The sequence below is a fragment of the Eretmochelys imbricata genome, chromosome 6 (assembly GCF_965152235.1).
Source record: "Eretmochelys imbricata isolate rEreImb1 chromosome 6, rEreImb1.hap1, whole genome shotgun sequence".
Classification (NCBI taxonomy): Eukaryota; Metazoa; Chordata; order Testudines; family Cheloniidae; genus Eretmochelys; species Eretmochelys imbricata.
Window position 1 is genome coordinate 113433900 of NC_135577.1, and position 15793 is coordinate 113449692.

Consider the following 15793-nt stretch of genomic DNA (forward strand, 5'->3'; position numbering starts at 1 on the left):
ATTACTGTGGCTCACTATTAAAATTGTCTTTCGATGCCTCCCTGAGCTGTATAGCTTACTGCTGAGCTCTTCTTATAGCCCTGGTATCTACTAGGACGAGGTGCTAAAATCTGGTCTTGTAAATGAGCATAGATCTGAACTTTTGACACATGTAACACTTAGTAGCATCCAAGGAAGGAACTGAAGGGGAGGACTAAAATCATATATGCTTCTGCTCTGATTACTGATATAACCTAGAGCGAAAAAATGTAAGCCAAGGACTAATTTCTGCCAGAAAAGCCATCCCTGCCTTTTGACTTTTCAAGAATTTTCCATGTGGTTGGACACAGTAGGAAACAAGTTGAGCAAGTTTCGCACAGCAAACTGTGAGAGCTTCGAAGTTAAACACGATGCTGCATGGGAGGCAGAACAACATCCTAGCCAAAACATTAGTCATAAAGAAGACCAGACTAATGAGTTCTCAGAATTGACATAGGTTTCTTCCTCCCCAACAAAGTACAAAAATGCAAACAAAAAATATAACCTATCATTGGCTCTACAATAATAATGGTTATCTACTTACTTGCACAGAAGTGGGAAAATTTAGGGTACAACACAATGCCTATGACTTTTTTGACTATATGTCCATCAGTTTTGTCCTGTATATCATGACCAGCTCCTTTGGGATACTGTAACCCCTGTTTTACGTAAGGGATACTTAGCACATTCCTAAGATATTAATGTAAAAATAGCTATCATGTGGACTGTTTTGTCATGTAAGTTTTCATGAAGAGGCAGGGGATGGTCATGATGCTGAAACCTAACACACTCCATCTTTATATGTCTTATGTATTTTGATTAACAAACTTCCTACTACCCTTGATCACTGAGGGAAAAAGTCAATCATAACTCAGTGGAAAGTCATGTCTGATTCTAGCCACACAGGCACCCTAATCTGTGTGCCTTCAGCAGCCAGTAGTAAGAGTGGAAAGTATTATGTGGAAATGTACACAGCATGCTTTTCTTTTCCAAATGCCCAGTTTCTCATCTTACTGCTAATGATGCTGCAAATGATCAGAAATCCACTGATACAAATATTTACTGCAATACACAAATTACTTATCTTAAACCTAGCATACTTCTTAAAACAATAAGTAAATCAGAAAATGTATTGTACTTACCAGATTCTAATCCTCCATATTCATAAGGATACTGCACAGAAAGGCACAGCTGCAAACTAATCTGAGTCTTCCCAGCAGAGCTCTCACCAGCAAGTTCTGTGATCCCCACCACAGGAATGCCACCTCTTAATAAGCTATCTAGTAGTGAGCAACCCAGGCTCAGTTTCTGGTGTTGGGATGTGCAGTGATCTTTGTCTTGGTACAGCTGAAGTGCTGGAGGATATTTTTTAAAAGAAAGAATTCTATTTAGCATTTTCTTAATAAGGGACAATATAACATAGCTGCCACAGTCTAGATAGCTCTATGATTGACATTTTTTTCCAGATGTAAGCATGATTCAGCCTGTTTTCCCCACAACTAACAATCTACCAACTGAGAAGTCTGCTTGTAAATTGGTACAGCTTGCATTTATGCTGATCTCCTCCATGCTCTGGAACTCTCCCCTCTTCCTGTCCTTTAAGGAGACTTTGGGGGACAGCTCCAGCAAGGAAAATCTTGTCTGCATGACTTCAATGAAGCAGATATGACCAGGAAGTGGAAACAGAGTTGCGACCTTTCTAATAGCTGGTGACCAGACTCCTGAGGCAACGCCCCCTGCTCCGCCTCTTCCCCCCCAAGACCCCGCCCCTGTCACTCACACCCCACACTTCCCCCTCCAGCTGGGCTCCCTCTGCTCCAGGACTGAAATGAGAGCTGCTGCAGCCTGACAAGGAGCTTAACTGCAGGTAGAAGGTGGCCCCGGCTGAGCAGCGCTGGCACAGGTTAATGACCCCATTCTTCCCCCTGCCCCGCGGTAACCGGACTTTTAGTGTCTGATCAGTACAGCTGACTGGACACTGCCAGGTCCCCTTTTCGACTGGACTTTCTGGTCGAAAATCGGACACCTGACAACCCTAAGTGGAAGAGAGCTGCTAAGGGTCAGGAAGCAGTGTGAAAACATAGAAGGCTCTGTACTTCTGGATGAGCTTTAAAGATCCACACAGATAACAAGAAATGGGGGGGGGGTTCAATTGCTCAACTCCTAGCCCATTCCGTTAGAGGAGGGCAACCCCTGCCCTATGAAATATTCTGGTGGAAATTCTAAGAAGGGAATCTTGCAGTGTCCTGTCCCCCAGCCAAGATTTCCATGTAGGGGAATTATTTGACCCTAGAAGGCTGAGTAGAATCCACTTCTATTTACATTCAGCACTTCACTGGATCAGGCCCTTTCAGACTATAAAAGCATCTACTAAAGAGTAACAGGAATTTACAGCTTTTTATTTCCTGAACAATTGACTTAACTTTGAGAAATAGTTTATCAATAATTTATCGATACTATTACCTGCTATAAAAAAATGGTGTATTCTACTTCAACAACAGATCTTTAAGCGATAAATGTAAACCTTTAATTATAGCTCAAAAGTCTAGAATGGTTTTTAATTATGTAAATTATCTGTATTTACAGTATTACCTGTAAGCACACAGCTTTTCCTCAGTGTACCAGAGACTGTTTTCAGTAAGCACTGTACATCCATACTGGACAGTTTTGTCAGCCTTTGCAAGTCTGCTCCAGAAAGATTCAAAATCTCTTTTATTGATTTTATATTAGCTGAAATTAGAGAAATTCTCATAAATGCTTTTGGATTGACTATAACCTTACAAAAGAAAAGGACTTCCACTTATGGTTAATTTACTGAGAGTACTGGTTAAAAAAAAGTTACAAGTTTTGTTTATATTATCATGATCATCAGTGATTTTGAATGGAAAGGGACTTTAATGTTTTTTGGAAGGCTTTAAAGCATTATCTTCTTTAACATCAGATGGAAGTGGTGCTTGAGAGAAGGCTCTGATAGAGAAGCAATTTCACTATAATGTTCTTCTGGTGCACCAAAATGGAGTTACTTGTATGTAAACTCTGTGACTGCTTTTGATTTTTAACTTCTTCTTGAAGAAGACAACAGAAATTAAATGCACATTGCAAATAAAATTGACTAGACTAGAAAAGGATAGCCTGTGTCCATCCATTTCTTTCCTAATAGAACAAACTCCAGTATTCCAACCTCTTCCTGACTGCTTGGAAGCCAGGACACTACTCTTGACAAGCTTTCGACATGGAAGGCAGCATGCATTTGGGGTTTATCAAAAACAGATTATAAACTGTTTGGAAAGATCACCATTGGATCACTGGGAGAAGAGGGTATCACTTGCAAATACACACTGTCTCACCAAGTATTTATGTTACATTTCCAGTATGGATATGATTATGTACAGATAGATACTATGGTAATAGCAAATCAGGAATGTACATACAGGTGGATTAAATTACCTTTCTTAACAGCAGCTATCACTTTGGGGTTCATGTCAAACTGGTCCCAATCCATGTCTTGATACAGTACGGTACTGAGTACAGAGCCTGCTGATTTCCTGTAAAATGAAGTCTTATCAAACAAACATGAAATACAGAACATAAGTATTTATTTCATTTGACCAACTCTGTGGAAAAATGGACATTCAAATACTATTAATTCCTAAAAATATATTTGTCTTTAATCTATAGCCCAGAATGTAATTAGCCATTCACATGATGGAAATTCTCCTCAGATGGCTCTTTGTCTACACCTTACTGGAGACAGATTACAGTAACACTGATGAAGGGAACAGTTGGTAATTATTTCAATTGCCTGTAGATGAGTTACAGCTGTACACCTCCCTAGCTTTTCATTTTCAAAGAGAAATAAAATCATACAAATGTAATATAAAATAATCCATGACTGTTAATATTTCTGTTACTCAGAACTGTTTTGATTTATTAAAACATGGGGTGACTAAATACTACAGCATAATGCAATCCAATTGTTTTTGAAACTTTGATCTAAAAAAGAAAAGCCGAGTCATGTGCTATAACTATATAAAAAGTAGCATTATAAGGCTTGTTACTATTTATATAATGGATTGTGCAATGTAATGGCAGACAAGTATCAAACATATTTACCAGAATTAGTTCCCCAGTTAATCTGCTTTTTAAAAACAAGGGTCCAATTATTTGGGTACATATACATAATATATGGAAATGGGTCCTGAGAGCAGGATTAATATATAAAAAAGGCAGTGATTTAAACATTATTTCATTAAAAATTAAGACCTATTTAAAAGAAACTTATGAGGGCTAAACTTAATATAATTAAAGATGGGCACAGTGCCCTTAGACCGAAAGGATCCCAAAGCACTTTACAAACTTTGCATTTCAATGATGCTGTATAGGTAGCCACCGCATCATACAAGTGTGAAGGGAAGGGAAATTTTGAGCAAGACATGAGGACAAACATGTCTGCTTATGAAGTGCTTTAGGATCTTTAATATTCACATGGAGTAGAAAGGATCTTGGCTTTTAAAATCTAATTCACATGCACTAAACTACATGGTATGGAATGCACCATCAGAGAAGGATGAAGAGGAGAACCAGCTCAGAAGGTATTTGAATTTATGGTCCTGGGGAGTTCAGATATTAAACTGGATATTTAAACCACTGAGCTAGAGAGACCAGGTCTTCAAAGTGAAAAACCTGAATACTTGCCAAGGAAGGATGTGGGCACACAGGAGGTTGTTTTGGTCAGCAGTAGAGAACTGTGTGTGGAAGAAAGAGAAATAAATGGATTTCCTTTCCTTTCCTCTTCTCCTTGGAGCCCTGACCAATCTTCTGAAGCACTGTTTTGCATTTGGTGGGTCTGACCCTGCTTGAAGGGGATGTCACGAAAGACAACTGATGAAATGCAAGGCATTGAAAATGTTATTGCAATACAAAGCAAAACAAATAGACACAAAAAACTCCACACTTCCCCCCCATTCCCTGCCTATCCTTACCCTTCAAGGACAAGTATTGTCTGTCAACCTCAAAACATCCACACAAATAAGTTATACAGGATAATTGTTATCAGCACTACTCTCTTACTGTTCCATTTATTCTAAAAGTAAGGGGCGTGTGAAAATCTTGGACTTCAAATAAGAGGTTGAAAAATTTAAGAGATTAAGAAACCCTATCCTATGCCAAACAACCCTGCTGCAGCTGTCCCCTGGGACTCCAGGGGTGGGACAGACATGGCAAACCTGTGAGAAAAAAATGCAGAAATTGCGCTTGTTTTTGCCTTAATTGGCTTGTGAGTTGCTTGTTGGCTAGTTTTGGCTTGCAACTAGTTGCTTCCTTTTTTGATTGGCTCCTGGCAAGCAGGGGCAAGGGGGGGAGAGAGTCAGGGGTGCACAGCGGGCCCACCAGAGTCCCAGACTGCCCACCAGAGTCCCAGACTGCACACTGGGACAATCTAGTCACATACAGGGATAGCGTTCTTAGGGATTGGCTGGTTTTGAAATGGGATTAGCTCCATTTTTGGTTTATTGTGGAAGTCGGGTGCTTATTCACCATGTGAAGGTTGGCATCTGTGGGCTGGGGCTGTCCCCATGAATGAGACACACGAAAGCTTATGCTCTAATGTCAAGATTCCTCCCCCACTCTGAACTCTAGGGTACAGATGTTGGGATCTGCATGAAAACCTCCTAAGCTTACTTTTACCAGCTTAGGTTAAAACTTCCCCAAGATACAAATTAATTTTATCCTTTGTCCTTGGAATATCCACTGCCACCACCAAACTCTAACTGGGTTTACTGGGAAATGTAGTTTGGGCACGTCTTTCCCACCAAAATCCTCCCAACCCTTGCACCCCACTTCCTGGGAAAGGTTTGGTAAAAATCCTCACCAATTTGCATAGGTGACCACAGTCCCAAACCCTTGGATCTGAGAACAATGAAAAAGCATTCAGTTTTCTTACAAGAAGACTTTTAATAGAAATAGAAGTAAAGGAATCACCTCTGTAAAATCAGGATGGTAGATACCTTACAGGGTAATTAGATTCAAAAACATAGAGAATCCCTCTAGGCAAATCCTTAAGTTACAAAAAAGACACACAGACAGAAATAGTTATTCTATTCAGCACAATTCTTTTCTCAGCCATTTAAAGAAATCATAATCTAACGCATACCTAGCTAGATTACTTACTAAAAGTTCTAAGACTCCATTCCTGTTCTATCCCCGGCAAAAGCAGCATACAGACAGACACAGACCCTTTGTTTCTCTCCCTCCTCCCAGCTTTTGAAAGTATCTTGTCTCCTCATTGGTCATTTTGGTCAGGTGCCAGCGAGGTTACCTTTAGCTTCTTAACCCTTTACAGGTGAGAGGATTTTTCTTTTGGCCAGGAGGGATTTTAAAGGGGTTTACCCTTCCCTTTATATTTATGACATCGAATAAATTTGTTAGCCTCTAAGGTGCCACAAGTACTCCTGTTCTTTTTGCGGCTACAGACTAACACGGCTGTTACTCGGACACCTCTGAGGAAAGCCCACTTCATAGGAGACAGTGCCACACAGGGCCCCGCAGTGCAGCTGTCACCCGTGGAGCAAGAAGGGGCGACACCGAGCCTGGTCTACCCATGGGACTTGCCCCCCTTCAGCCACCAGCACGGACCCCCAAGTCGCAGCACAAACCAGAGCAGCCGGGGGCACCCACTGACACCCCAACTCGGGGGCAGCAGTGCCCCCCTCCCAGCAGGGCGAGATGCCCCCCCGGGGAATTACAAAGCCCTGGGTGAGGCCCTAGGCCCGCCACGCCCCTGCCGGTGTCGTTCAAGGAGGGCCCGGCCCGCCCCACAGCGCAGGTAGGACGGCGCTCCGCCAGCGTCACTTCTGACGCGGGGCGGGGAAGGGAAAATTTCCCTGCCCCCCGCCCCCACCCGGCCCCGCCTCCAAAGTGAAGCCCCGCCCATTATTTTCCAGACGCTTCCTTAGTACTCCACCCTCCATCTCTCCCCCCCGGGGGAAGCCTCGCGACTGGCGCTCCCGGACCACACGCCGCGCACCTAAAGCCGAGTCCACAGCACGGGCGCTAGGGCTAGCCAATCGGGGAGTGACTTGCCTGGGTCTTCGCACGGCCGCGGCCAACACGCTGGGCCTGAGCCCACGCAGCTTGCCAACCAATCAGAGGGCACCACGCCCAAGAAGGCTAACGGGAATTAGCGCCTTAGAAGTTACAGATGGCCGCTAACGCGAGGACAGTTTGTCTGCACCCGCGCCAGGCGCACACCAATCAGAGAAGCGGTCGAAAAACCCAATCAGAGTGGGTGTGAGGCTAGCCAATCCCAGGGAGAGCGTTCGGAGTCGTGGCCTTGCCGATGTACCAACCCTTGGTTCCACCCCGCGCACATTCCGATTCGCTAATTGGTTACAGGATGTATCCGGGTACAGCCACTGGGGTGCGAGTGAGACGGGCTCTCCTCCTTTTTCGGGGTTACCGCCTGGTTTTTGGAGCTGCGCATGCGCCTTAACTGCGGTTCTACATTGCGATAGGGGATTGGCTGAGAGTTTGTGGAGGCCACATTCCATTGGGTGAACGTAGTAGTGGGCGGGTCACTAGTCGGAGAGTTTCATTGGCAGAGAGAGGCGTCAGTTTCAGGGAAGTAACGGGAGATTGGGTGGCGCGCTGCTGCTCTTTGCTTGGGCTGGTAGCGGTGGCGCTGCGGGGAAGATGTCGGGCGGGGAGGCCTGCGACGGAAAGAAGCTGGTTCGCTCGTCCAGCGGTCTCCGCATGGTGCCCGAGCACCACGCCGCCCGCAGCCCTTTCGGCCTGGACGAGCCGCCTTGGGTGCCTGATAAGGACGTAAGTGGAGGAGAGCGGACCCTTCTCCCGGCCCGCCAGCGGGACCCCCCGTCCGCTCTGACCCTCCTCTCCGCCAGTGGGACATCTTCTCTCTCCCCCCCCCCCCCGCCCTTTCTGCTCTGACCCTTCTCCCCCACCGCCAGCGGGACATCTCTCGCCACCCCCCTTTCTGCTCTGACGTTCCTTCCCACCCCGCCTTTGCCCCCCCCCCCATTCTCGACACCCCTTGACCACCGGCCCTCGCCTGTGGGTCCGTCTTCCCCTTCACTCCTGGTTCCAACAGCCCCTGACCCGCCTGGGTGAGCCCCTTTCCCCTGCGTCACTCCTTGCATTGAGCTGCTTGGACTCTGACTTCAGCTACCCAGCTGCACCTGTGGTGAAATCTTTTCTAAGGTGCCTGTGGGGATCCCAAGGCCTTGACCCACCCCGGGGCGTTCGGGCCGGTCCCTTCATTACGGTGGAGCTCAGTATTTCCCCTTGTGTTGGGCTCTGCAGAGACCCTTCCCTGGAGCGCTTACAGTCCCATGGGCAAAGGAGCCTGTCCCTCCACCCTACCCTCAAAAACCCACTTCACTTATGTGCCTGTGCTCTGGCTTCTCTCTCTCCCTCTTGTATAGGGCACAGCAAAGCAGCCTCAGTGGCCTGGGATGGAAGGCTATTGGGGCGTTGGGGTTTTATTCTCCCCTTTTTATTTTATCTTATCACTCCTATCTTGAGGCTGGCTATGTCTCTTGTCCCATCTTGTCAATACATGGTTCCCATATTTGCCAGCAGGAAATGCCCTTTTAGCTGAGGCAAAGTAATTATAGGCAAAACCTCATGTAAGTGCAGACAGCTGTCTTGCTGGAGAAATGGCTAAGGAGAGGGTTCTGTTGGGTTGACTTAAAAAATATGAGCAAATCTGCTCCCTAAACAGTTGTGGGGGAAGGCAAGTGAAGTTAAAGTCCCTTTTTGCTGCTGTTTGATTTTGTTAGAGTTCACACCTCGTTCTGCTTTGTTTATCTCCAGAGTAATGTGCTGAAAACCTGGCTTAGCCCATGTTTTAAAAACTGACAAGCCCGCAGATTCATCTCATTTATCTGGCTGTGCGTAGAGTGTATTTCCTTTCTGTTGTAAACAATGCACAGTATTTCACTTAGCTTTGAGGTGGCTTGGGTAGTCACGGCAGGGCCCTGGGAGAGAGCTTTCCCAGTGTTCAAAAAAAAAAACCCACCTCCACAAGAGGCATAGCTACCGGCCCTGGGAGCGTGGCCGCCAGCCCTGGCGCACTGTTTACACTGGCGCTTTACAGCACTGAAACTTGGTGCACTCAGAGTTGTTCTTTTTTTTTCCACACCCCGGAGTGAGAAAGTTGCAGCGCTGTAAAGTGCCAGTGTAAACAAGCCCCACAGGATCGTGGATCGGCAGTGACATTGGAAAATTTAATGTTCCTCTGCAGCATGAGGTGTGGGTCACTTGTCAGGATTATATGGCTGCATCTCACTTAATCGTTTCTCTGCTATTGCAGAGGCCTCAGGCATTCGTGCACCTCAGACCCTCCTGTTCTCTTCCTGTGGCACATAATAGTTTAGTCTCCTGTGGGCTATTGTACTTTGGTCTAATTTTGGTTGTTGGCTTTAGTATGTGGGTGGTATTGGTGGCCTGTGATATACAGGAGATCAGACCAGATGATTTGGTGGTGGTCCCTTCTGGTTTTAAACACTGACTATAAAAAGGATAGGGAGAGTTATTTTCCAGGGTCGTCATATTCTAGGGATTCCACCACAAAAGTTACTGAGGTTCCTGATGAGATTAAAATGCTGTGAACTAAGAAGCCTGATGCACTTAATGAAAATACTTTTTATTCTTAAATGCATTTAAAAAATAAAACTAATTTCTAAGATTGAGGCCTCTTATCCTTGAAATAAACTTTTGCTTACTAAGATTGAAAAAGAAAATGGTTATGAATGTATTTATTTAATATGGATGAGTACAAATACCTATCTAGAATAAGTAGTCAGTGGGGAACTCTCTGGTTTGGTAAAATACCCAGCCGTGCTAGGATGTCACGATAGGGTCAAATGCTGTCAGAAAAATGCATCCACTTCTTCTTCTTTTGATGGTGATAAATATTACTTAGCTTGACACATCTTGCACATAGATGCTAGCAAAGATAACACACATAATAGTAGCCTGTTGCAATAGAGATAAGTGTAATCAGTATTTTATAGTGTCTTTTGTTACCATTGCTTTATGAGTGGATATGTGCTAATACCAGTGTTAAAAGAATGACCACTTTAGATAGGCCTACTAATCCAATTGTTTAACTTCCAGCACTAGATGCTGATTTTGGTATATTTTGTATGAAAATTCTTGTTCTTGAATGAAGTGTCTGAGGTCTGGTCTATACTTAAAAAATTTTTACTTGCACAGCTACATTAGCTAGGAGTGTGAAAAAATCAGATGCTTAACCAATGTCGGTGTGCCAGCAAAAGCCCCAATGTCAATGTCATTATACCAGCAAATAAGTAATCTTGCTGGAATAACTTGTTTTGTGTAAGGAACTGATACAGGCTATACCAGTAGAAGAGTAGGTATTGTATACCTACACCAGTACGGTGCTCCTAGTGTAGACATGGCCTGACACATTCAATCTGTAAATTGACTCTCCTGGTTTTTGTTTTTTTTGAGCCAGGATCAAAGCATTACAGTATTTGAACATAATTCTTCTGTATTTAATATACTGTGGCCATTACTGTTGTGAAGATGAAAAAGTGAATTTGTTTATAACATGTTATTACATTCATGTCCATGATACTTAATGCGAAAGTAAAATATTCAGTTAGGAAAACCTCGTTCTGTGATGTTTAACACCAGGGGCTCTTCTCTAATATCAGGCATGCTAATGATGGCAAGGGAGCATTTTTTCTTTTCTTTTCTTTTCTTTGAATGGAGGTCGTGACTGTGAAATAAAGAATGTACAGTTACTCCTTATTGGAGAGTAAGGTGCACTTTTCATCCAAGCTGTGCAGTTAGCATAATACAATAATACCTAACTCTTTTTTATATAACATTTTTCATCCATTGACCTCAAAAGTGGTTTAAAGAAGGTTAGTATCATTGTCCCCATTTTACAGGTAAGGAAACTGAAGCATGGGGAAGGCAAGTGACTTGCCCATTTTCAGCCAGCAAGCCAGTTTAAGAGCTGGAAATTGAAGCCAGGTCTCCTGAGTCTCACTCCAGTGCCCTATTCACTAAGCCATACTTGCGAAATGTGATTTCTGTAATAACCTCCTGCTCTTGTGGTATTTTCCATTGTTTTATATTCCATTTTTTCCACTTTCTGCTTTTAAAAGCTCTGCACTGAGGGGAAAATATCAGGGAAGTAACTATAATTTGTTCTTGAAATTGCTCGTTAAAGTGTGTGATCTATTGCTCCATCTTAAACAGTACAAATTGAATTAAAGGATTTAATGCATTAAACTAATAATTCAGTGAAGGTAAAATGTGCATTTCTGAAGCCATTATGACAGGGGTTTGATGATAAGTACATCTTTTGAAAGAACTTTCATCATTTGAGAACAGTTCTGATCATCTGGTTTTTAGGAAGCTTTTAGAAACTTATTGGTTCTTGTACCATTTTTTAATTTGAACAGTTGAGCAATCTCTTTAATTGGAACTGGCTAGTTGCAGATTAAGTGCAGGTACTTGAATTTGCCAAATTTCATAAGTGATTTAACGCATCAAGCTGTAGTTAAAAGTAGGTGGCTTAGGAATTTGAGGTTTGTATATTAGCTGATGTGGCATTTCTTGGGTAGTATTTGCTATTGAACTTTGATACTGATCTGGAACCTGCTGAAATATCTAGAACTTTCTGAAATAGATCATGAAAGTTCTAGTTACATTAAAGAACTTTAAAAAGTAAGGAGTTAAATACTGGGAGCATGGTAACAACAGGCAAATAGCAGCTCTTGTATGCTCAGCAGTTAGCTCGTTCTCAACCTTGAACATTACAACCTGCTAGGGTGACCAGATGTCCCGATTTTATAAGGACAGTCCCAATTTTTGGGTCTTTTTCTTATATAGGCTTCTATTACCCCCCACCACCTGTCCCTATTTTTCACACTTGCTGTCTGATCACTCTACAACCTGCTTTATTTTAAATTCTGATACTCTGTTTTGGAGCCTGTTGAAAGGGGATATTAACTGAGGCACAGTGTCTTATCGCACAATTTTTAAAATGGTCCATGAGAGATTTCACCTGAATGATCACTGAAGGCAAGAGAGATCTTGGCTTAATATATCATCTGAAAGACAGCACTCCTAACTGCAGTATTCTCTTGCCCCTCTCCACCATTTGCCCCTTCACCTCCCAACCCATTGCCTTGTGCTCTCAATTTTAGATGCTTTTATATGTATTGCACTGGCATCTAGGGGTCTCAGACAGGGATTAGGCCCCCATTGTGCTAGGCATGGCACAAACATAAGATGATGATGGGCTCTGGTCTAAAGAGCTTATAGTCTTCATAGTTCCAAAAGCTAATGCAGAACCTGAACATACTACAACCTGTCCCAGATGTTCAAACACAACATTGCATTAATAGCCTAGCAGATAAACCTGATACTACCAAGGCTTTGTAACTGAAAAATTATCTGGTATTATGTGTTGGATTGAAACAATGTAGAAATGAGGGTCTTGCAGAAGATGCCAGTGATGTAAAATAGTGCTGTAGATCAGCATGTTAGTGGGTGGGTTTTGTTAGTATCTGCATAGAAAATGCCATGATAATGACCACATCTAATACTTATTGAATAAAGTTTCTCTCAAGCACTGTTACCAATTTAGACGACAAAGCCCAGAGCAGGTGGCTCTTATCAAATGTTTAATGAGAGGGGGAAAAGAAATTAAAGTGACTTCACATATATATAATTTTCTTTCACCAAGCTCTTTCTAGGAAAAAAGTTCTAAACTATCAAGTGAAATTTTGCCGATATCGATTTAGCCTTCATGGTTGCAGCAGGGAGGAGGGAACAGAACTTCCAGGATAAATATGCTATTTTTCAGATATTTTAACTACTGATAATGTTGTTAAAGTGCATAAACTAACAACACTTGTGAGTTAAAAACAAGTAACAGTATAATAAATGAATAACTTGTATTGTATTCTATGTACGCTATACAAATTTGGAACACAGAAGTGGCCACATAGCCTAATGGACTATGCAGGAGATTGGAACTCCTGAGTTGTAATCCTGACTGTTACTGGTTCACTTTGTGCCTAGGGAAAATCAATTTTTTTTTTGCTCTTTCTTCTCTGTAAAATGTGGATAGTACTTGCCTACCACACACATGTTCAGAAGATTAAGATAAGTGAGAAACAAGCATTACTTAGATATTGTATGGAAATTCATTAGCTATTTAACTTCCTAGAAATTACTCTAATATGTTTAGTCTTGTGCATTGTATCTGGATAAAGATGTAGATAAATCTTGTACTCTTTACTGTTTTCTAGTGTCCAAGATGTATGCAGTGTGAAACTAAGTTTGATTTCATAACCAGAAAGGTAAGAGAGAGCAACAAAACGTAATAGCCTAAATACATTACATTGTGGAACTTTTTTTGTGAACTCTTGTTTTGAAATGTGTTGAAACCTGTGTTTCAAAAGGATGCTGTCAAGTACTTTACACCCAAAATTTGACATGCCTTAAAAATAGCTTTTGGTTCCCCCCCCAGGAATATGTCTTCATTCTTTTTAATCTATTATTCTGCTGTGAAATTTAAAATAAATGCCTGTTTTTAGGACTAAAATACTTTGCTAGTTTTGAGGCAACATGTAAGTAACACTTCTCAAAATGTGCTGTTGTCAGTAATGCTGGCAAGTAAACAACAAACGTTCATTTCAGTACACTCAGATTGCATAAAAAATTAGTTATGTGAGTGAAAGAGTCTAATATTAGGAAAACTTATTTTCAGGGCTTGGATTCTAGGGAGAGCCTGTTTATAAAGTAATTGGACAAAATGTGCAAAACAAATAATGGGTGAAGATGTTGGCAAAAGATGCAATTGCTATAAGTAAAATTTAGTTCTTTTGTTGAATTATGAACAGTAATTCATTGAAATTAATGAGGTGGGCTGCATTGGGCATGTAATTCAGTCCATCCATATAGAAGTATTTTAATTAACTTTTATGTTGTCTTCTGTTGCATGAACTTTTACTAGCAAGCAGCATAGAGAAGATGCTGTCTTACTGGGAACTACCGTCAGAGGAGACGGAGCATTTTGCTGAAGGAGGGGAGGCAGAATTGTTTTAGATAGCTAGAATGATTGTCCTGCTGACTTTTGCACAAACTAGCAATGAATAACATTCCTTGCATAACTACCTAATTACACAGACATTTTGCTAGCATACACTGATGGAAAGGAAGAAAGATGGATGTAAGATGCATCTTGGGTTGAAACTCTTGTTTTGCAATTTGTTGTTTGGAGTATAAAACCCAACAGATACAGTGTAACGAAATGGAAAATAAATCTAATTAAATATGGGATACTGGGAATCTTCAGGACTTAGTATTAGACTGGTAACTATGGTAAGTAAATGTGGCTGATCAATGAGGAGAATGGGCATATTGGAGAGGTTTATTGGTGGTTCTCCGCACATAAGTTTTGCTCCCTAATTAAAGAAATATTCAAAAACTCAAGCTATTGTTTGTTAACGTCGGTGGTTGAAACTTACTTTGATCCATAAGTTGGTTGCTTGATATGCTCCATCTCCCACGGAGAGTTTTACTTAATTTTCTCTGTGATCTCAAACCAGGAATAACTATTGTGCCTGTCATCGTTTCCAGTGGAAATAGTGATTTGGGGTCCCACTACAAGCTGAGAAATTGGAGCTTTTGCACGAGTGCTATTCCACCAGCTTTGAGGACCTCCATGGGGATGCCATCTGGGCCTGGGACCTTGTTGTTTCAAGTCTGAGTGATGGCATGCCAAACTTCCTCAGGAGATGGAGGGTCAGCAAGAGGTTCTATTACTGAATGCTGAGGAATGGACTGGGTGGTGGCAGCTGAGACTTCAGATTAGCAGTTCAATAGCGTCTCAAAATGCTCCTTCCAGCATTGCTTGAGGGTTACATTGCCCTTAAGAAGGGAGGAGCTGTCCTGAGATTGCAGAGGGGTTGTGTCCTTTGAATGTGGCCTGTAAGTGGCTTTTGTTGGTTGAAAAAAGCGTCTCATGTCATGTGGATCAGTGAAGCTCTGGATCTCCATGGCCTTTGCTTGCCACCACTGATTCTTGATGTCATGCAGCCCCCTTTGAACTACAACTTTAAGCTGATAAGTGTCTCTCTTTGCTGGATAGAGGGTTCATTTTACCAAGTGCAAAATGTGCTTCTCTTCTGATGAATAAGTGTTAGGATTTCCTTGTTTTCATCATATCCAATACGGTGAGTGGAGTATATGCCTTGTGAATTCAGCATATGCCTTGTGAATAATGGTCTTGAACTCCTCCCAATGTATTTGGATGTCATTGACTTTGTCAGGTAGGTCAGAGAACCTCTCAATGAGGCATTGTGAAGAGTCTCGCAACTGGCACGATTCTGAAGTTCATGAGAAAATTCTACCCAATCTAAGGAGTGACTTGTCCCGTTTCTTAAAAATGGTCACAATATTGGCAATGTGAGGGAATTATTGAGGCATTGCTCTCTTCTCCATTGCGGGGAAGTTCCTTGTTCAAAAGGATGCGAGCAATCTCCTGCCTCTTACCAAAGACATCCTTCCGGAATCCCAAGGTGGTCAAATTGTCATTCTATGTCGGGGCACCACCGACATAGAATCATAGAATATCAGGGTTGGAAGGGACCTCAAGAGGTCATCTAGTCCAACCCCCTGCTCAAAGCAGGACCAATCCCCAATTAAGTCATCCCAGCCAGGGCTTTGTCAAGCCTGACCTTAAAAACTTCTAAGGAAGGAGATTCCA

The 15793-nt window shown here is 42.4% G+C and overlaps 2 protein-coding genes across 13 annotated transcripts in view; one reads left to right on the top strand and one right to left on the bottom strand.

The window, feature by feature from the left end:
* Positions 1-7461, bottom strand: part of XRCC3 (X-ray repair cross complementing 3) — a 24884-nt gene extending 17423 nt beyond the window's left edge. For 3 of the 11 annotated variants that reach the window (XM_077819454.1, XM_077819444.1, XM_077819453.1), the window contains exons 1-6: positions 7043-7461; positions 5888-5925; positions 4714-4870; positions 3466-3563; positions 2611-2748; positions 1161-1373 (exon numbers count right to left, since the gene is read on the bottom strand). In XM_077819454.1, the coding sequence (XP_077675580.1) occupies positions 1161-1373; positions 2611-2748; positions 3466-3563; positions 4714-4870; positions 5888-5897 (616 nt within the window). In that variant the 5' untranslated portion in view covers positions 5898-5925; positions 7043-7461. Of the gene's footprint in view, positions 1-1160; positions 1374-2610; positions 2749-3465; positions 3564-4713; positions 4900-5887; positions 5926-6186; positions 6803-7042 lie in introns of those variants that run through there. The other 8 variants (XM_077819445.1, XM_077819448.1, XM_077819447.1 and 5 more) reach the window with 8 other exon arrangements.
* Positions 7462-7656: 195 nt separating this feature from the next.
* The window catches only part of ZFYVE21 (zinc finger FYVE-type containing 21), a 37008-nt gene continuing 28871 nt past the window's right edge, over positions 7657-15793 (top strand). The window contains exons 1-2 of one of the 2 annotated variants that reach the window (XM_077819462.1): positions 7657-7839; positions 13332-13382. In XM_077819462.1, the coding sequence (XP_077675588.1) occupies positions 7708-7839; positions 13332-13382 (183 nt within the window). In that variant the 5' untranslated portion in view covers positions 7657-7707. The remainder of the gene's footprint in view (positions 7840-13331; positions 13383-15793) is intronic. The other variant, XM_077819463.1, reaches the window with a different exon arrangement.